We start from the raw sequence: 21,746 nt of genomic DNA on the forward strand, positions 1-21,746 counted from the left end.
TCCTTATTTAAGGCAGGATGTAAATGTGTTGGAAGCAGTTCAGAGAAGGTTTACTAGACTAATACCTGCAATGGGCGGGTTGTTTTCTGAGGAAAGGTTGAACAGGCTAGGCTTGTATCCACTTGAGTTTAGAAGTTTGAGAGGCGACTTGTTTGAAACATACATGATCCTGAGGGATCTTGACAGGGTGAATGTGGAAAGGATGTTACCTCTTGTGGGAGAATCGAGAACTGGGTTCACTATTTTAAAAATAAGGGGTCACCCATTTAAGACACATGAGAAATATTTGCTCTGATCATTGAGAGTCTTGGGAACTTCCACAAAAGCTGGTGGAAGCAGAGCCTTTGAATATTTTTAAGGCGGAGTTAGGGAGATTCTTGATTAACAAGGGGGTGGAAGGTTATCGAGGATAGGCAGGAATGTAGAATTGAGATTACAATCGGATCAACAATGATCATGTTGGCGGAGCAGTCTTGAGGGGCCGAGTGGCCTACTCCTGCACATAATTCGTATGTTTGTATGTAGCAAAATTCCAGCCAGAGGGAGAAATGACCATAGTTGCAATGTAAATGCATTCATGACCCCCAACTGGCTTACCGGTTTGACTATAGATTTTCGGTTACTAACCATCAAATGTATTAATCATGTGATGGCATTCACCAGAAAATTGACTGAGGCCACTGATGGGATGTCAGCAATTGAATTTTCAAAAAAAACTACTTCATCCATATTTTCTGCTAGGCAGATGTGCTCTAGTTGCAATGCATTGCCAATTCGTAAAAACAGCTACTTTCATTTATACAGCCCCTGTTGTTGTTTGGTGCTTCACAGGAGGATTGTTAAACAAAATTTGACATGGAGCTACATAAGGAGGTATTAGAATAGTTGAGATTTTAAGGAATATCTTAAGGTGGAGAACTTTAGGGAGGGAATTCTCTGTCTTGGGGCCTATGCAGTTGAAGGCATGGCCCATGGTGGAACAATTAAAATCAGGGATGTGCAAGAGGCCAGAATTGGAGGAGTGTGGAGATCTCCAAGCTGGAGGAAGTTGGAGACGTGGAGGACTGAGACTATGGAGAGATTTGAAAACAAGAATGACAATCTTAAAATCTACATGTTGCTGGTCTGGGAGCGCAGGGGTAATGGGTGAATGGGATTTGATGCAAGTTGGAATGTGTGCAGTTGAACAGTAATAAAGTACATTTGTTTCTACTCTTGTTAATTATGACAAGAAACAGGCTCAGTGGAATTGGTGATGGAAAGTCATAAGGAAAAAAATGACTTTTTGTCATGCTTGGGTTTTTGTTATTTGGTGGTCGTTTTCATATGGGGAATTGAAATATTTTTCCGCACTTATTTTAACACCAACATTTTGCTTCACACCAGGTGAAAGATTGCAATGTGGTGGGCTCGAAGCTCATGTTCCAGTTGGATGATTTGCTGTGGGTTCTCACTGACTCCCAACTGAAAGCAATGATTGAATACGCACAATCACTCAGCGAGGCCATGGAGAATTCAGCCAAGCAACGGAAAAGAATGGCTCCAGACACGGCAGGGGTTAGTGCAAATGAGATTCAGCAGCTTGATCATTTTAATTTTCCAAGTAACAGCTGAACTGTATTATGATGCAGGTTTTTCAGTTGCAGTGAATCCAAACTTTATCAACACTTTTTGGTTTAAAATTTGTTGTCATCTGATCAGTGTGTAATTAGATCAATTTTGGTAGAACGCTGTCTTTGTCTTCTAGATGCTCTCAAAGCAATGAGGATCTTGAGCTACTTTTCCTGTTGGGTGTAATCAAGGAGACTAGATAAAGAATCCTTGTTTTGAGACTGAAACATTGTGATACACTCTTAGATTGACCATTGTCACATATTCCTACTGATCTGGTGAATTTGGTTTGGCTTTGTATTGGCTTCACAGAAGCAGAATTGACTTAATTAATCAGTTAGCTTATTCAGAGTATAAGCACAGGAGGACCAATAACTGAAATCAATTGAGCTGTTTGCAACTCGATGGACTGTAAGTCAACTGTCTTACTTTAGAGTTGCTTATTAAATTCCTGCAAAAAAATTTTGGAGTAACGTGGAAGTGAAATGTTAATATGGTTTCATCAAACTACATATCAAATGTTAACTTAATTAAATTACAATACCCAATTGCTTCAGGCTGTACTATCACTGGACCATCTGTCCAGGATATTGCTCTGGAAATCCTGAAAACAGAACTGCAGTAAACATGAAATGTCAACTTGCATTGTAATTAATTGCAGAACCTGTTTCAGATGGTCTTCGAATTAGTAGCCTTCAATGTCTGAGCTGCATTAGCCTGAGTAATGTAATTCTTTTTACAGTCAGGCTGTCAAGAATTTGGGTATGCTGCAGATACTTGATGCAAGTTAGGGTATGCAGTAATACAGCATTATATTCATTTATACTCATCTAGTTAATGTAAGAAAATAGAGGCTCAGCGGAAGCGGGCTCGGTGTTTGAGCACCTTACTTTGGAAGTCTTAATTCCACAATTATGCAATCTGGTAATGTGACAATAGTGCCCCCTTGTGACCTGAACCCATTATTTTGGGTTTTCTGCATGCATGATCTCTCTGAAGACAGACCAAACATTTAATGACAGACACAAGGCCATCTGTGAATCATTTATCATTATTTTCCAGTAATTCAACATAGAAAATATTCGTTGTAATCAAAACTCAGAGTTAATAGGATTTCGCTTCACTTCCTGTATATGAAGAAAACCATTACTAAGTTCGTATTTCTGCACAACTACTTTAGAAAGAAAAATGAGGAAGTGTATTTTGCCTTTCAACCTTTTTTTGCAATTTACTGTTTTCCTAAGTTAGCATGACTTCAATCGCAACCTTTATTTACCCAAGAGTAGAATCCACTGGCCTAAGTTGGCAATGATCCCACCGAATTCTCATTCTCATTGATTGAGTTGTCACAGTAGCAATGTACGTGAACGATTGTAAGAATGTTAATCTACCTTGGATTCGGCATACTAGTTCTGTTGCTTCTAAATATTTATGTGCGCCCCCAAACCATGCAATCATCTGAATTTAATGTTCCAAAAGCCAAATTTAGCTCAGTTGCATTTTTAAAAATATTTTGTCCCCCGTGTTTACATGATCATTTGTATTTTAACCTTTATCAGTTAACTTCCTTTCCCTGCTTCCCCAAAATATGTTTTTCCATGTCGTCTCTAACCGAGTCACTTAAGTTAGAATGTCATTTGCAGCATAGAAGGCAGCCATTTGGCCCATCAAGTCCATGCCAGCTCTGAGCTATGCTGTCAGTCCCACTCCTCAGATCAATCCCTGTAGCCCTGCAAAAAATGCATACCAATCTCACCGTTCAGTCAACTGTTGGGGAATTTACAGGAGTAGCCGATCATTTTGTGATGCATGAGTGCACATTAAACTGGATGCACTGCTTCCCTGACTTGAATTTAACATCCGCTTTTGATTAACGTTTACACTTTGACCTCTCAAGGGCCAGTTTTGCTCGTTTTAGCTGTGATGTGTAGGGGAGAGGAGAAGCAGCTGGAAAAAATTGGAAGAGGAAGAGTATGGTATATTTGTGAGAACCCACAGCGAGTTTACATCAGACCATATTATAAGATGGAAATTATAATGAGTTGGTGTGACATGACATTACAGGAAGGTATCTTGCATGGACCTGAAGACTTTGAATATAGGTAGTTCTTTATAGTGTATGTGTGTGTTGTCGAAGGAAATGTTTGACTAAGCTCTTAAAATAAACCAAATTTACTTGGAGAAATAATGTATATTTTTACCTGGGAAAACATGCCCCAGTGTTTAAGCTATTTTGTGGCGTACATTATCTTCCTTTGAGTTAACTTGGTCAAGATCTAGATTGGTCATGATTGCAGTTGTGCCAAAGGCCAGGCTAAATCAGAATTGTGTATTGTTTACAATCAATTACCTGCACGTCACAGGATCTAAGGGAGACTCCTGAACAAGCTTGGAGTAGATTTAATCTAGAAATCTGCATCCACAACTGATATGAAAAATATGTCCAGTATATATTGGAAGCAACCATGCGTGGCAAAGATCAATAGGCAATTTTCACACACCAAGGTGCTACAAATCACAAATGGCCAGTTGATCTGTTTTGATAATGCTCTTTTAAGGTATGAATGATTGCCAGGGCACAAGAACTGCCTGCTCTTCTAATAGTACCGTGGAATTTTTTCATCCAACTGAAAGGGCAAATCTCCTCTCAAAGACCTTGTTGAACTGCTTTTTCATTTGTTTGGTTACTTAAAACACCAGCGTGCACAGGCATCATAGGCACAATATAGAATCAGATCTTTAATGAGACATCACACTGCAATTCAAGTTTGTGCTTCGATACATCACACCGGAGAATACCAGTATGTGTACATCGTTAATGAGCGCTCATCCCATGATCCAACATGAGTACTCCGGCATACCACACTACACGATTCCAGTATGACTGCAACATATAGTGCTTCATTCTCTGCTGTTAATCTGATTCTACCTTTGATCTCTACATTCTATGCATACTACCACTAAATGATAGTACATTAAATATAGATAAAAGTGATATCAGAATAACATGGAATCTAGAAGATAAAAACAAAATACTGCGGATGCTGGAAATCTGAAGTAAAAACAAGAAATGCTGGAACCACTCAGCAGGTCTGGCAGCATCTGTGGAAAGAGAAGCAGAGTTAACGTTTCGGGTCAGTGACCCTTCATCGGACCCTTCTTCTTGGAATCAAGAAGATGTGCTTTGCTCCTTTCAGTCTCTCCTGATCATTGTTCTCATGCTTTTATGGCCCATTTCATTTCATGTCCATAAACACCAGTACCCATACCAACAATCTTTTTATTCTTTCATGGGATGTGGGTGTCGCTGGCTAGTTGTGCATTTATTGCCCATCCCTAATTGCCCTTGAGAAGGTGGTGGTGAGCTGTTTTCTTGAACTGCTTCAGTCCATATGGGGTAGGTACACCTACAGTGGTTTTAGGAAGTGAGTTCCAGCACTTTGACCCAGCAACAGTGAAGGAAAAGCAATATAGTTCCAAGTCAGGATGGTGTGTGGCTTGGTGGGGAACTTGCAGGTGGTGGTGTCCCCATGCATCTGTTGCCCTTGTCCTTCTAGGTGGCAGAGGTCGCGGGTTTGGAAGATGATGTCGAAGGAGCCTTGGTACGTTGCTGCAATGCTTCTTGTAGATGGTACGCACTGCTGCCACTGTGTCAGTGGTGGAGGGAGTGAATGTTTGTGGATGGGTTGCCAATCAAGTGGGCTACTTTGTCCTGGATGGTGTCAAGCTTCTTCAGTGTAGTTGGCGCTGCACCCATCCTGGCACGTGGAGAGTATTCCATCACACTCCTGACTTGTGCCTTGTAGATGGTGGACAGGCTTTGGGGAGTTCGGAGGTGAGTTACTCGCCACAGGATTCCGAGCCTCTGACCTGCTCTTGTAGCCATAGTATTTCTATGGCTACTCCAGTTCAGTTTCTTGACAATGGTAACCCCCAGGAGGAGGATGATGTGAGATTCAGCGATCGTAATGCTATTGAATGTCAAGGGGAGATGGTTAGATTCTCTGTTGTTGGAGATGGTCATTGCCCGGCACTTGTGTGGTGTGAATATTACTTGCCATTTATCAGCCCATGCCTCGATATTGTCCAGGTCTTGCTGCATTACTACATGGACTGCTTTAGTATCTGAGGATAAAAACAAGAAATGCTGGAAATACTCAGCAGGTCTGGCAGCATCTGTGGAGGGAGAAGCAGAGTTAATGTTTCAGGTCAATGACCCTTCATCAGAACTGGCAGAGGTTACAAATGTAATGGGATTTAAGTCTTTACGTTTGTTATCTGTTGCCCTACCCCCGCTTTATTTGCTTAAAACCTATTACATTTCTAACATTTGCCAGTTCTGATGTAGGGTCACTGACCTGAAATGTTAACTCTGCTTCTCTCCACAGATGCTACTAGACCTGCTGAGTATTTCCAGCGTTTCTTGTTTTTATTTCAGATTTCCAACATTTGCAGTATTTTGCTTTTATTTCAGTATCTGAGGAGTTGTGAATGGTGTTGAACATTGTGCAATCATCAGCGAGAGTCCCCACTTCTGACTTCATGATTGAAGTAAGGTCATTGATGAAGCAGCTGAAGATGGTTGCGTCTGGGACACTACCCTGAGGAACTCCAGCCGCAATGTCCTGGAGCTGAGATGATTAACCTCCAACAATCAGTGGACAGTTTTCCCCTTGATTCCCACTGACTCCAGTTTTGCTAGAGCTCCTTGATGCCCTTCTCTTTCAAATGCTGCCTTGATGTCAAGGGCAGTCACTCTCACCTCATCTCTGGAGTTCAGCTATTTTGTCCATGTTTGGACCAAGGTCAGGAGCTGAGTAGCCCTGGCAGAACCCAAACTGAGCATCACTGAGCAGGTTATTGCTAAGCAAGTGCCGCTTAATAGCACTGTCAACAGCACCTTCCACCACTTTACTGATTGAGAGTAGACTGATGGGGCGGTAATTGACCAGGTTGGACTTGTCCTGGTTTTTGTGTACAGGAAGTACCTCGGCAATTTTTCACATTGCTGAGTAGATGCCAGTGTTGTAGCTGTACTGGAACAGCTATTACCGCAATGTTGTTAGGGCCCACAGCCTTTTCAGTATCCAGTGCCTTCAGTCTTTTCTTGATATCACGTGAATTGTATTGAATTGGCTGAAGACTGGTATCTGTGATTCTGGGGAATTGAGGAGGCCAAGATGGATCATCAACTCGGCACTTCTGGCTGAAGATTGCTGCAAATGCTTCTGCCTTATCTTTCACACTGATGTGCTGGGCTCCCCCATCATTCAAGGTGGGGATATTTGTGGAGCTACCTCCTCCAGTTAGTTGTTTAATTGTCCACCACCATTCATGACTGGATGTGGCAGGACTGCAGAACTTAATTCTGATCCGTTGGTTATGGGAGCCCTTAGCTCTGTCTATCGCATACTGCTTACACTGTTTGGCACACAAGTAGCCCTGGGTTGTAGCTTCACCGGGTTGACACTTCATTTTGAGGTATGCCCAGTGCTGCTCCTAGCATGCCCTCCTGCACTCTTCCTTAACATCTCCCAGATGATCAGGCATGGATGAATGACTTCTTCACATTCCATCAACTCCTTGATCTTTGTTGCATCCCATGTTCAGAAAGCTGTTGTAATGCCACGCTTTTTGTGGTTGTGGCTAGACTTCGCACTGAGGCAAGCTGGCACAGGTTCCAGTGACAGTTCCAATGGTTGAAATATATAAATGTCATGGTGTGGTGCAGCATTTTGAGTTGAACCACCTGTAGTTAATTTTCCATAACTGGAATGGAGAGCAAAATAATCTCCTGGCTTTGTGTGTATTTAAAATCTCCATTCAATAGCCAGAGCTACCAGATAACTCCAACACAATTCTGATGAATTGAATTTTTCTGATGGAGTGTAGGGAAAACCACCTTGATTTCCACAGTTCGAAACTTCCCACAAGTTGACTTGTTGAAGGTCTCAAATTTTCAATAGTTACTATTCGAGTGAAGTCTGAGAAATTTCTGGAGCTACCATGTTTTCTACTTACTGTTTGTGTGTAAATGACAGCTAAACCAAAATTTCCCATAGGGCAATGAAGGACGTCTGCTGTTAGACTTGGCCTTTTCAGTTTAATGTTGACAATGTTTTGTGTGCCAAGTGTGAGATGAAAACAGTCTGGCACCTTCTCATAGCTGTGATCTGAGTGAACATACAAATTAGGAGCAGCAGTAGGCCACTCGGCCCCTCGAGCCTGTTCCGCCATTCAATAAGTTCATAGCTGAACTGATTACTCCACGTACCTCCGATAACCTTTCATCCCCTTGCTTATCAATACTCTACCTCTGCCTTAAAAATATTCAAAGACTCTTCTTCCACCACCTTTTGAGGAAGAGATTTCCAAAGACTCACGACCTTCAGAGAAAAAATGTTTCCTCATTTCTATATTTTAAATGGGCTGCCCCTTATTTTTAAACAGTGGTCCCTATTTCTAGATTCTCCCCCAAGGGGCAACATCCTTTCCACATCCATCCTGTCAAGATCCCTCAGGATCTTGTATGTTTCAATCAAGTCACCTCTTACTTTACCAAATTCCCGCAGATGCAAGCCTTAGCTTTCCAATCTTTCCTCATAAGACAGCCCACCCATTCCAGGTATTGGTCTTGTAAACCTACTCTGAACTGCGTCCAATGTGAAGCAGGCAAGCAACTGTGTATCTCAAACAGTCAGATTGAAGCATTGGGAAATTACCAGTGCAAGGACTGAGGAGGCTTTGTAAGTTAAAATAGTGAACTCCATGTTGAAACAGGTACAGAAAGAGAGGGGAAGAATGATTGGATTTAGAAAAGTAAAGGGAAAAAAAAAGTACTTTTTTTTTTAAAACTCTGAATTAAAACCAGAAGGAATGAGACTTTACACTTCATTTTTAGTGCCAGAGAGGTTGATTGGCAGTTATAACAAAGAACGAAGAACAGTACAGCACAGGAACAGGCCATTCGGCCCTCCAAGCCTGCGCCGATCTTGATGCCTGCCTAAACTAAAACCTTCTGCACTTCCGGGGACCGTATCCCTCTATTCCTATCCTATTCATGTATTTGTCAAGATGCCTCTTAAACGTCATTATCGTACCTGCTTCCACCACTTACCCCGGCAGCAAGTTCCAGGCACTCACCACCCTCTGTGTAAAGAACTTGCCTCGCACATCCCCTCTAAACTTAGCCCCTCTAACCTTAAACCTATGTCCCCTAGTAACTGACTCTTCCACCCTGGGAAAAATCTTCTGACTATCCACTCTGACCATGCCGCTCATAACTTTGTAAACCTCGATCATGTCGCCCCTCCACCTCCGTCGTTCCAGTGAAAACAATCCGAGTTTATCCAACCTCTCCTCATAGCTAATGCTCTCCTGTACTCTCTCCAAAGCCTCCACGTCCTTCTGGTAGTGTGGCGACCAGAATTGCATGCAATATTCTAAGTGTAGCCTAACTTAAGTTCTGTACATATTGCATAGTTTATAGGAATCTCAGGCTTGAACTAACAACTTAACTTTCTGTCACAAGTTTGTCGTATCTATTGTACAAATACACTTCACATTGCTCATGCATTTGAATGGGAAGCCAAACAGCAAGATGCCATTTTTGCAAAGCTAAAGGTAGAGTAGCACATCTCAGAGCTTTGTTTTGACTTATGTACTTAATTGCCCGTCTGGCTTCAACTGAGGTAGCATTTGCACATTAGAAATTAGCGTTTTTTGCCTTTTGCTTAATTCGGCAGCAGACTTTGGGCAGATGTGTGCCTCCAAGGTTTTCAAAATGCAGCTGAGATGATGTGTATATCGAGGGAGGAGAGGGACAAAAAGCTATTAATTGTGATTGTACGTTTCACAGGATTTTATAATGGATCTGGCTTGAATCAGTTGACTTACTACCATCTGGCAGTTGTACAGCCGAGCTCTGCTTGAGGTTCACTGCCTTAAGATTGACTTCACCTTTTCGAATTACCTTTGTTGTGAATGTCTTCTTTTACAGACAAGTGGATCAATACCCAGTACCTATCAGGCACGAACACAACCAGCTTCCTCAAGCAACAGTTGGAACAGCATTGGCCAGTATTTTGAAATGTATGATGTGAAAGAATCATCCTATCACAGTCATATCTCGCGTCTGGATTTGCACATTTGTGATGATGGTTTCTCGATGGACCAAGGTACTAGTAATGCATGATGTCCACAACTGAGCAAGTTTGTACTTCATTGTAATTTGTGCGCACCAAAGGTTGTTCTGTGAATATGTATAAAATGATAAAGCTAGCTACTCAGTTGAGGTTTGGCAAGGGAGAACAGGTTTTCATCCAAGAATGCAAAGCACTATAGGTAAATCTATAATGCTTGAATAAATTGTGGGAGTGTTACGAAATATTACATTCAGAAGAATAGAGGGAAAATGCTTTATCGTTTTTTTAAATTCCTTTTTTGGGCGAAGCTGTTGTCTCATTCCAAAGATCTGTTTTCTGCCTCAAAATGTCTTTGAGGGAGGCAAGGGGGAATATGTGGTTGTATATAAATCTGGGGAAAAACTGCAAAGGCTGGAGATACAAAGCACTTCCCACATTCATGCCCATTTTTCACGCTAGTCTTTGCTTCAGTGTCTTCAATCAGGTTTCCATCCTTGCTACCATTCTACCTGTAATGTGTTGCTTTTTTGTCTAGGAGGATCCAAGCATCGAGTAGCTGGAGGAGCAATACAGTTAACGTTTAGAAATTTGAGCCTGGATTATTACCCCTTCCACTGGGCAAGTGAGTGAATTCTGTTGCCAAATGACCGAGAATAATAGTGGAAATGGTTAATACTTGGCAGTTGGCCTTGAGAAATAGTCTCATATAGGATTAGTACAGCATCGCAGGAGAAAACTTCAAAATAGGAAGACAAATTAATAACCTTCGAATAAATTAGTGTTATGACTGAGGGGGGAGGAGTGCACTGTCGTCCTCTAGCTCCACTTTTCCACTGGTCACAACATATATTTAAATGTTTACCCAGTTACCGATACGACTTTTTTATATACTCTATTTTTATTTCAGAATAAAATCCACCAAGATTTCTTAACATTTTTTTTTATATAGAACAAGACTTAGTCAGTAAAGGTGCAAAGCACTAACAGATTGAAATATGAAAGTTCCCTTCTAAAATTAGTGCAACGCGCGCGCACAGATTATAGCAAAAAGAGATTTTTTCTGCAGAGATCTCTTTACAAAAAGACACAGAAAGTACTTTGGCCAAATACTTGTTAATTCTTGAAGAGGAAAATAAAAAGGATAAGATATGGAACAATATCAGTTGTCCCTTTATTCTGGCTTCCCACATATGCATAGACAGCTGTTAGTGGGATCTTTTGGAGCAGTGCTCTTGAGGCAACACCTAGGATTAGTCTGCAGGCTTTCCAGGAGAAATGCGGCATCAGGTGTTTCAGCTATCACACACTGGATTCTTAGGGTTTCTCAGTGAGGTAAAGAAAGGATGAACTGGTTGCTTCTCTCTTGGCAGGCTGACCTCCAACTGATTCAAAAGAATATCCAAAATGAAACCAACTCTTGACCACCATAAATCTTGACCTGTCACTTATCTGTAAACAACTACCTAGTCGCCAAGGCTTTTGCTGTTTATTTAGCTTAAGGCATGTGACATCCAGTCAGTGTTTGTAAACAATGTTTCCCAAGTCCTTCCAGTGACCTTATTTTTTTTTTTAAAAGTCCAGTATCTATGGAATCGCTTCAGTTCCAAATGAATCCATCTCCACAATTTTAAGAGTCCTCAAAAAAAATATTAAAAATGGAAACACTTTCATAACCATGTTGTCATTTTTGCTTTGTTTTACATAATGTTCAAGGTTGTAAGTAGCTCAGTCTTGTTTGTTGATGGGCTTAAAGGCCCCTCGAATTGGGGAGGGGCATGTCTTGTATATCATGTATATCAATTTCCCATTAATTGGCATATATCCCATATTGTTTATATGGATGCTTCTTGTTGCAGAATGTATCAACTGGTTAAATAACTGTGGGAAGACCAGCCCTTCTCATGTCCTCAGACCATCGAAATTAGTACTTGACACGCACAAAATGAGAAATATTAGCACATGCACAACAGAATTGCATAGGCTTTGGAGTCCAGATTGCCAGAAGCAAGTGTTGGTGCAAGCTCAGTTTGGCCAAGCATAGTTGAAGGAGCTTCAGTATCAAAACTACCTTAGCTAGGGTCCTGATTTATAGGTCACGTTTCAAGCGATGGTCATACTCATTTTGCTGAAGTTGCTATAAGGTGATATAAGATTAGGTTATAAAATGTTGGGAGCTGCTCAAAGGGGTTTCAGACTTCAGCTGTTGGGTATGATATCATTAATTTATTGTTTTTAATGACTCTGCTTGCAGATGATAGTTGCAAACATTGGGTAAGATATTGTGAAACAATGGAAGCCAGAACACACTGGGCCCAAGACCTGTTGCAAGAGTTTCAGTCCAAAGTGCAAACAATAATAGATAATCATGAGGACGCAACAGTTGTAAGATCACCAACGAAAGAATCTCCTGGCAAAAGAAAAGGTACGTGTTTTTGCAGCTAGATTTCTTCAATGGAGCTTCCAAAATAGGCGGAAGTTTTGAAAAATGCTTTTCCAGATTTTATAAATCCATTCGTCAATTTAATAGAGGGGGAAGCTTGTAGGGAAATCTGAGGTTTTATTCTGGGTTTCACAGGCAATTTTAGCCCAATAATCTCTCGCTCTCAATTTTCTGTTTTCCCTCTCTTCCACTGCACCCCCTCCACCTTGCTTGCCTACTCATGGCTTAGCTGACCACTTCTTTGAGCCTCATAGTCCCACAAAAAAGCTGGTTCAAATATATTTCAAATAAAACATGCCTCCCACAACACGGTACAGCAAGTTGTACTTGGATTATTTTTATGCAAACTATGATTTGCATTTTTATGACTGTTTTCATAACCTCAGGACGTCATTTGTGCTTTCCAGCCAGTGAAGTACTTTTGAAACCTACTCACTGTTGTGATGTAGGAAATATGACAGCCAATTCACGCACCAGAAACTCCCACCAACAGCAGTATGATCAGATAATCTATTTTTTAGTGATGTGTGAAGGATAAATATTGGTCAGGCCATCCATCTGTCTATCTGTGAAATTTACAGAAGCAATATACAGAATTTACAGCAAATTTACAGAAGTCCAGGGACCCGGGTTCGATTCTGGGTACTGCCTGTGTGGAGTTTGCAAGTTCTCCCTGTGTCTGCGTGGGTTTTCTCCGGGTGCTCCGGTTTCCTCCCACAAGCCAAAAGACTTGCAGGTTGGTAGGTAAATTGGCCTTTATAAATTGTCACTAGTATAGGTAGGTGGTAGGGAAAATATAGGGTCAGGTGGGGATGTTTGGTAGGAATATGGGATTAGTGTAGGATTACAATAACTGGGTGGTTGATGGTCGGCACAGACTCGGTGGGCCGAAGGGCCTATTTCAGTGCTGTATCTCTAATCTAATCTAATATGTCCAGCAACATTGTCCAAAAGATGGAGATTTGGTGTGTGAGAACCATATTTTTTCACACTGTAGGAGCATTTTTAATAGGTTATTTTGTGGTTACGTTATGATGACGGTCAGAAGCTGTTTTTGGATGCTGAGCACTTTAATCAAAAGTGATTTTCTGTTGCTCACCTTAACATGTACAAGATTTTTTTCAGGCTCCTATTCTGACAGTGTGGTATCATGGAATATAACAGTGTGTCTTTCACTACATGTTGAATACAAAATTGGGAACTGAACAATTTAGCTGCGCAGAGAATTTGCATTTGTAGGCAAATCTGAGAAGTGTAAAAATAATAGGGTAATAATCGGTGATTTCAACTTCCCCAGTATTAACTGGGATTGTCTTGGTGCAAAAGGCTTAAAGGGGGTGGAATTCTAAAAATGCATCCAGGAGAGTTTTTTGAGCCAGCAAGGTCCAAGTCCTACAAGAGACGGGGCTGTACTGGACCTAATCTTGGGGAATGAAGCCGTGCAAGTGGTAGAAGTGTCAGTGGGAGAGCATTTCAGGGATAGTTATGGAAAAGGACAAAGATGGACTGGAAATAAAGGTACTGAACTGGGGAAGGTTGATTGCAATATGATAAAACAGGATCTGGCCAAAATGGACTCTGAGCAGCTACTTGTAGGAAAGTGTATATCAGACCAATGGGAGTCATTCAAAAAGGAAATAAAGTTCAGGGCCACCATGTTCCTGTGAAGGATAGGACCAAAAAGTCCAGGGAACCCTGGATGTCAAGGGATATAGAGGATTGGATGAGGAAAAAAAAAAACCAGGCTTATAGTAGATGCAGAGGGCTGAAAACAGTGGAGGTCCTGGAGGAGTATAGCAAGTGTAGGGGGGTACTTAAAGTAATTAGGGGAGCGAAGAGGGGGTATGAAAAAACACTGGTGGGTAAGATAAAGGAAAATCCCAAGGCATTTTATAAGTATATTAAGGGCAAGAGGATAACCAGGGAAAGATTAGGATCCATTAAGGACCAAAGTGGCAATCTGTGTGGGGAGCTGGAGGACATGGGTGTGGTTTTAAATTGTTACTTTTCATCTGTGTTTGCTATGGAAAAGGGCGATGTAGGTGTAGAGATCAAGGAGGGGGTTTGTGATATACTCTTTCAAATTAGCATTGAAAGGGAGGAGGTGTTAGCTGTTTTAGCGGGCTTAAAAGTGGATAAGTCCCCAGGCCCGAATGAGATGTATCCCAGGCTGCTATGTGAGGCAAGGGAGGAGATTGCAGGGGCTCGTACACAAATTTTCAAACCCTCTGTGGCCACAGGAGGAGTGCCAGAGGACTGGAGGACAGCGAATGTGCTCCATTATTCAAGAAGGGGAGTAGGGATAAACCAGGTTATATTGGTTGGTGAGTCTAACATCAGTGGTAGGGCAATATTGGAAAAATTCTGAGGGTCAGGATTGATCTCCAGTTGGAGAGGCAGGGATTAATCTAGGATACTCAGCATGGATTTGTCAGGGTGAGATCATGTCCAACAAATTTGACTGACTTTTTTGAGGAGGTGACTCGGTGTGTAGATGAGGGTAAAGCAGTTGATGGTAGTCTACATGGACTTCAGTAAGGCTTTTGATCCCGCATGGCAGATTGGTCAAGAAGGTAAGAGCCCATGGAATCCAGGGTAATTTGGTAAATTGGATCCAAAATTGGCTTCGTGGAAGGAAACCGAGGGTGATGATCAAGGATTTTTGCGATTGGAAGCCTGTGACCAGACGTGTACCGCAGGGATCGGTGCTGGGTCCCCAGCTGTTTGTAGTGTAAGTTAATGATTTAGATGTGAATATAGGAGGTATGATCAGTAAGTTTAAAGATGACATGAAAATTGGTGGTGTAAATAGTGAGAAGGAAAGCCTTAGATTACAGGATGATATAGATGGGCTGTTAAGATGAGCAGAGCATTGGCAAATGGAATTTAATCCTGAGAAGTATGAAGTGATGCATTTTGAGAGGACTAACAAGGCAATGGAATATACAATGGATGGTCGGACCCTAGGAAGTACAGAGGGTCAGAGGGACCTTGGTGTACTTGTCCATAGATCACTGAAGGCAGCAACACAGGTAGATCAGGTGGTTAGGAAGGCAAAGAATATAAGAGCAGGGAGGTTATGATGGAACTGTATAAAACGCTAGTTAGGCCACAGCTGGAGTATTGTGTATAGTTCTGGGCGCCACGGATTCACCAGGAAGTTGCCTGGGCTGGAGCATTTCCGCTATGAAGAGAGACTGAAAAGGCCAGGGTTGTTTTCCGTAGAGCAGAGAAAGCTGAGGGGGGGACCTGATTGAGGTATATAAAATTATGAGGGGTGTAGATAGGAAGAAACTGTTTCCCTTAACGGAGGTGTCAATAACCAGGGAGCATAGATTTAAGGTAAGGGGCAGGGGGATTTGAGGAACTTCTTTTCACCCAGAGGGTGGTTGGAATCTGGAACACACTGCCTGAAGGAGTGGTAGAGTTAGGAACCCTCGCAACATTTAAGATGTATTTAGATGAGCACTTGAAACACCATAGCATGCAAGGCTACAGGCCAAGTGCTGGTAAATGGGATTAGAATAGATAGGTGCTTGATAGCCACATGGACACGATGGGCCGAAGGGCCTGTTTTGTGCTGTATGACTCTATACATTAAAACTGCATTAAACAATGGAATTTTAATTAGATGGCAAATTGCAAGCATTGTTGTAAAATATCAGTTATGAAATTGCTGAGTCCTGGACTTCAGTCTTATACAAACTGACAGTTTAAGTGACTGTTTTTTTTTAGTTACTGGATCTACCATTGTTTTCCTTTTATGCAAAAAAAAACATGGAGAATTTGTACTGAGTAGCAGTAACAAGTCGGAGTTTCCACATAACAATACATGTTGTAATGCCCCTTCTAAGAAGTGATGACTAATTCTATATTTTAACTTTTCTGTACACTGCTTGAAAGGAGTTTTTACGGGTATTTTCCTGTTTAGGTTGCTTATTTCAAATGACCGAATGAATAATTCAATCCTTCTCAGCAGAAAAAAATTCAAATTATCCGGAGTAGACTGTTGTGCCTTTCATGTTCTCAGGACCTCGCACTGAATCACTGTTCTGTTGGAGAATGCAGCAGCCAATGAATGCAAAACATTGTCCCATAAACAGCAAGTTACAAAAATGACTAGTTATAATATTTGAGTAGTCAGGATGATTATTAGCTCGGATAATGGAAGAACCCATTTCAAATAGTGCCATAAAATTTTTTCCTTCCAAAAGCACAGGCAGATGGAGCCCCAGTTTAATGCATCATGTTTAAATCAGCATCTGCAGCAATCACTGCATTTGATGTCATTCTATGGTATTTAATTTGTGAGAAGGAGTATCTTCAATATTTGAGAGCTGCTAACTGGCAATTGGGCTGAAGCTGTTCAGTAAATTTCCAGTCTTCTCTCAGTTCATATAGTTCTTATCTCCAGTGGTTGACTGATTTCAGTTCAGGTGTTCTTGGGTTTGCCTCAAAACTGTTTTCTTTGCTATCACCTTTGTCGAGAAAAGTTGAATCAATGACATTTGTCAACCTTTCTGAGCATTGTTACTGATAATTTTGTTTTCCATGCTGTCCAGTGCTACTTTTGCCTGCAGTGATGTGATTGCTCCTTTTCCAGATCAAATAATCACTTTTAGTGGATGTTATCAATGAAGCACTGAGTTTACATTCTCACAGGAAGTTCTTAATCTATGTAAGCCTTAATGAGGCCAATTATCAGTAACGCAAGGAGGCTGTGTTAAGAGGGTGCAGAAATGTGGGTTGTTAGTTTGATTTTTGTGCTGGAAAGTTGACCATGAAGTTCTAAGTGTCACAGGTTTACTCTGAAATCAAATTGATAACCAAGTTTTTTTTTAATATAATTGGGATTTTGTAACAGCTTGCTTGCCAACTTTTGTGCACTTAAGTTTATTTCAATATGATACAATGAGGGTTACTTGTCTTATCCCAGACCCATTTACCAGAATGGTTCCCATTCATTGAGAGCAGGAGATGTTTTCTTTAAACCCATTCCCTCGGGTGGGGAGACAGAAGAGGGGCAGAAGTGAGGTAGCAGATTTTTGACCAACCGATTGGCAAATCACCAATGAGTAAAGGGCAAAGTCAGGCAGGGAACACAGAGTACTGCAAAGGGCTTAATGGGCAGACAGATTTAAAACTCAATCTTTGTAGTTGTAAGCCTGGGGGCCACAGCTAAACCTAAAATTAAGGCAGTCAGCTTTGCAGTTTATAGGTTTTCAATAGGGAAAGGTAATGGGGAATAAAGAATGGTTCTTTTTCTCCACCCCCCCAAATTTTACAAGGAGTGAAGTAATTTGCTTTGATCATTAGTCATACACTTATCTGTGAAATAAAGCAGCATAAGTATTCCAGTGTAAAGTTTTGTCTCACTGTATTTCTCAGTCTATCTTCAAGAACTTGTACACAAGACCATGTGCAAAAACACAATCAACTTCAGATCACAAGTGGGTTCTATTAAACGCTGATATCTTGCTGTTGGGTATTTATTCATAATCCTGACCCAAGACGCTTAGACTGCTTAAGGGAGTGAGCAGCACTGCTGTGCCTTAGAGAACAACTTGAAGACCTAAAAACTTGTAGAATTGTATTACTGTGAAATTTAACACATTTGTGTGACACTTGGCATATTGTGGCACTTCTTTTAAATTCAGGTGAGTGTTTGATGAGTGGAGCAAATTAATCAATAGCCCATGGAGGACCAAGGTAACTTGTATAATTGTATTTTCTGGGATACCTTTGTTACAATTTCCTTAGAAATTGTTTGTGGCTTGGGCATTTTTGTAATAATCCAGAAATTAAAACCATGGCTTAAAATTTCACTTGGCTCAATCAGGAGAATACTCTCTCAGATTATCATACTGAGCTATCGCCTTCCGAGCATGGATTGATATTGATTAAAAGGGATTCTTCTCCTAACTCTGAAATGTTTAAGGAGAAAAAACTAGATGGTTGCCTGCATTAAGGATTTAAAGGGGTTATTAATGGGTGCAGTAGCAAGTACTGTACTGTATCTCTGTCAATGCTACAAGCATTGTTTGTTACCCATCGTGGGGAAATCAAGTTTAACATCTTGTATTACTTCAACCCCACCTTTGTCAGTTGGAGTAATTTTGAGTCAAGTTGTTCTGCTCTGATTCCTTCAGCATGCATCCATGGTTCCGGGATTTCTCTTGTGCAGGTTGGCTGGGGTGTGGTAAAGAGTTGATCTTGATTTGTCCCAGCTTCACCACTATCCAGCAACCCTTTCTGGTAATAGGAGTGAATCTTAAGTGAGAACAGGATATGTCTTGACTTTAATGTTGTCTGCGTTTGAACAGCTTTCCAGCACTACATATAGATGAACATATAAATTAACAACTTTTTTTGAGGTTCTCAAAGGCCTGTAGAATTATATTTCTCCCCCACCCCTGAAGAGTCACAAGAACAAAAGAAATCAGAGCAGGAGTAGGCCGTAGAGCCCCTCACGCCCATTCCAAAAATCAATAAGATCATGGCTAATCTACCTCAACTCCGCTTTCCTGTCCTATCCCCATATTCCTTAATTCCCTTAGTCCAAAAATCCATCCATCTTACTCTTGTATATTCTTATAAACTGAGCATCCAGAGCCCTCTGGGGTAAAGAATCCTGAAGATTCACACTCCTGAGTCGAGAAGTTTCTTCTCTCAGCCCTAAATGGCTGACTCCCCAGTTCTAGGCTCTACAGCCAGGAGCAACAGTCCCTCAGTATCTACTGTCTTCAGTCCTTAAGAATTTAATAAGTTTTAATGATCACCTCAATTCTTCTAAACTCTAGAGTGTATAGGCCTATTCTACTTAATCTCTCCTATAGCACAATTCTCATATCCATGAAACAATCTAGTGACCCTTCATTGCATCCCCTCTAAGGCAAGTATATCCTTCCTTGGGTAAGGAGACCAAAACTGTACACGGTAATAATGCAGGTGTGGTCTCACCAAAGCCCTCTATAATTGGGTCTATGGTATAAAGTGAGTGGTGGCGTAGGGTTGGGTGTGTGGGTGGTGGTCGTTCTGGTTGCTAAGTGCCTTATTCAGCCACGGATTTTCAAAACTGATCTCTTGAGCCATGGGCACTTTGCCTGAAGTATTGAACATTCCATGTTAATTCCTTAATGGCCCCTTCCACTACCCAACCAAGTGAAACTTGTACACAGGGCAGCTTTGATGGTGAACCTCCTTGAAATATGTACCTTGGCATAAAGCTGTTACAGAGCATCTTGTTCACAGGAGTTGCTTCATAGCAATGATCTTGTGATTTGTTCAGCACTGGAAGTGTATTAGTTAATGAAATTCTCACTCTTTTCTTTGCAGTGGGGTCACCGACTCGAAAATTAAGTGTTGGTAAAAGACGTGCAAGTGATCAGTCAGCAACAGCTACTGCTTCAGATTCTCGACAACCAGCATGGAGCAGGCTGCGCTCCAGCTGTGTGGTCGTGCGCATTGATGACTTGGATGTTTATCAAGTAAGGAGGGATGTTGGACATTCATTTTCTGTGTATAATGCTGCTGACTCTTTACACCTTTTGTTGGTTGAATAAGCTTGGGATTTTCTACATAAAATTTTCCAATTAAGAGAACATTTCCTCTATTACACGAGTGCTGCTGGTGAAGGATGACTCTCGAAGGAAAATGTTAATTCCTCTCAGCCCCATTTTGTTCAGTTACCGAAGTTGTTCACAAACTCCAGTTGGTAGGAAAAAATCCTGACTTCTATTTAGGGAGGCATAGAGTCAGAATTAGAATTGGAACAGGAAGTTGACTTGTTCGATGACTTCTGCTGATCGCACTTTACAAGCAGCCATGAGCAAGTCAACCAAGTAGCATGCTGTTGCAGTTCTTTTGGTGTAAACTTTGTTTTACTTTCCCCTTCTTGGGGAAGTACTTTGACCAATTAATGTCAAAATTGTGAAGTTGCCTTATTGGATCTAACTCAACATTGAGTGTTAATAAGTTAATGTGTTGTGGCATTGCACCCTGGTTTCATTTTATTTAACTGATTAATTCAGTATAACCCTTGAGATTCTTTTTTTATTACAGCTGCGTACTATATTAAGAATGCTTCAAAGGAACCTTCTTTTCTATCCTAGCTTTGAAGCTAAATAGCTTCAATAAATGAAAACTACAGTTACAACAGATTACATCTCTCTTGGTGCTGGGTGAGGGGGGGAATCTTCTAGCATTAGCTGCTGTCCTGTCACTCAGCACTGTCATTTTGCCAAGCCTGATGTCTTTGGAGTAATATAAAACTTAAAACTCTGCTACCATTTGACCTGAGGAAATAGTGTACGATTCCCCCATATAATTTATTTTGATTTGCCGTCCCTTCAAAGATCAGTATCGAATGTTTCTGACCATAATATCATTGCCAGTGGCTTCCATATTCATCGTCTAAAGTGAAAACCATCGTAAGTTAATGGTATTGCTGTCTTGGATTCTTTGATTTATGATATGCTTGTAAGATTGGTATCGTGTATTTTCTTAAACCACTAGCAGGCATACTAGTCCAAAAGTGTAATTAATTCAGCAATAAACTAATGTCACCTACAAGGACAAGAAAATTTCTAAGACTTGGGTACAAAACCGTTCCATTTGCAAAGTGAATACTAAAGGACAGACCAGGATTTAGAAGTAATAATTTTGAATGGTTTTATTAGACGTCATTTTGAATTACACATTTCTGCTGCAACAAAGTGATTTCTTTCTCCGTTCAGTTTCTAAAAATGGATGTATTCTATATGAAGAACATTCTGTTCATTGTGAAACTAACACTGTCTTCCTCATTCTTTTTGGCCTCTGAGTCACTCCTTGAACCTTTCTGGTCTCCAGTTGACAGCCATCATTGGCAAAACGAAAGCCTGGCTTTTGTCTGAGTTTGACTTTTATCCTCAAATTTAAATTTTTTCCTTTGATTAATCCTTTGAAGTCATTGTCACTCACCAATCAGAATGTTTTCTTCTGTGTCAAAAGCAAAATACTGCAGATGCTGGAAATCTGAAATAAACATAGAAAATGTTGGTAATAGTCAGCAGACCTGACAGATTCTGTGGAGAGAAACAGTTAACATTTCAGGTCGGTGACCCTTGATCAGAACACAGTGAAAGGTCACAGATCTGAAATGCTGACTCTGTTTGTCTGTCCGCAGGTTCTGCCTGACCTGAGTATTTACAGCATTTTCTATTAAATTGAGCTTATTCAAGGCTTGCGGGCATTGGAGCCAAGCATGGTAAGCCTTTCTGCCAAAGAAAAAGAAAAAAGATTCTGTGAAAAGTATATCTTTTAAACATGAGAGGATTGTTTCAGGAACTGGATTGTAAATTGATAAGTCTGAGCATATCATTGTTGCAGGTTGCAATGGCAATGCTATTTGAGAATAGCAGTAATAGACCTCTTATCCCAGGAGTTTACAACATGCAGCTCTAACATCTCATTTGCGGCTCCAACCTTTTCTAGTTGTTTCACATGAACATGAAGAAAGCCTGAAAAAAAAAGAGCCTTGTTTTTATTGTGGGGACAAAAAGCTAATCATT

The 21,746-nt window shown here is 40.9% G+C and overlaps 1 protein-coding gene across 3 annotated transcripts in view; it reads left to right on the top strand.

The window, feature by feature from the left end:
- The window catches only part of bltp3a (bridge-like lipid transfer protein family member 3A), a 174,620-nt gene that overhangs the window by 88,675 nt on the left and 64,199 nt on the right, over positions 1-21,746 (top strand). For all 3 annotated transcript variants that reach the window (XM_068057072.1, XM_068057073.1, XM_068057074.1), the window contains exons 7-11: positions 1,387-1,557; positions 9,611-9,788; positions 10,291-10,377; positions 12,007-12,177; positions 19,531-19,682. In XM_068057072.1, the coding sequence (XP_067913173.1) occupies positions 1,387-1,557; positions 9,611-9,788; positions 10,291-10,377; positions 12,007-12,177; positions 19,531-19,682 (759 nt within the window). The remainder of the gene's footprint in view (positions 1-1,386; positions 1,558-9,610; positions 9,789-10,290; positions 10,378-12,006; positions 12,178-19,530; positions 19,683-21,746) is intronic.

Source organism: Heterodontus francisci, chromosome 25 (assembly GCF_036365525.1).
Source record: "Heterodontus francisci isolate sHetFra1 chromosome 25, sHetFra1.hap1, whole genome shotgun sequence".
NCBI classification, from domain to species: domain Eukaryota; kingdom Metazoa; phylum Chordata; class Chondrichthyes; order Heterodontiformes; family Heterodontidae; genus Heterodontus; species Heterodontus francisci.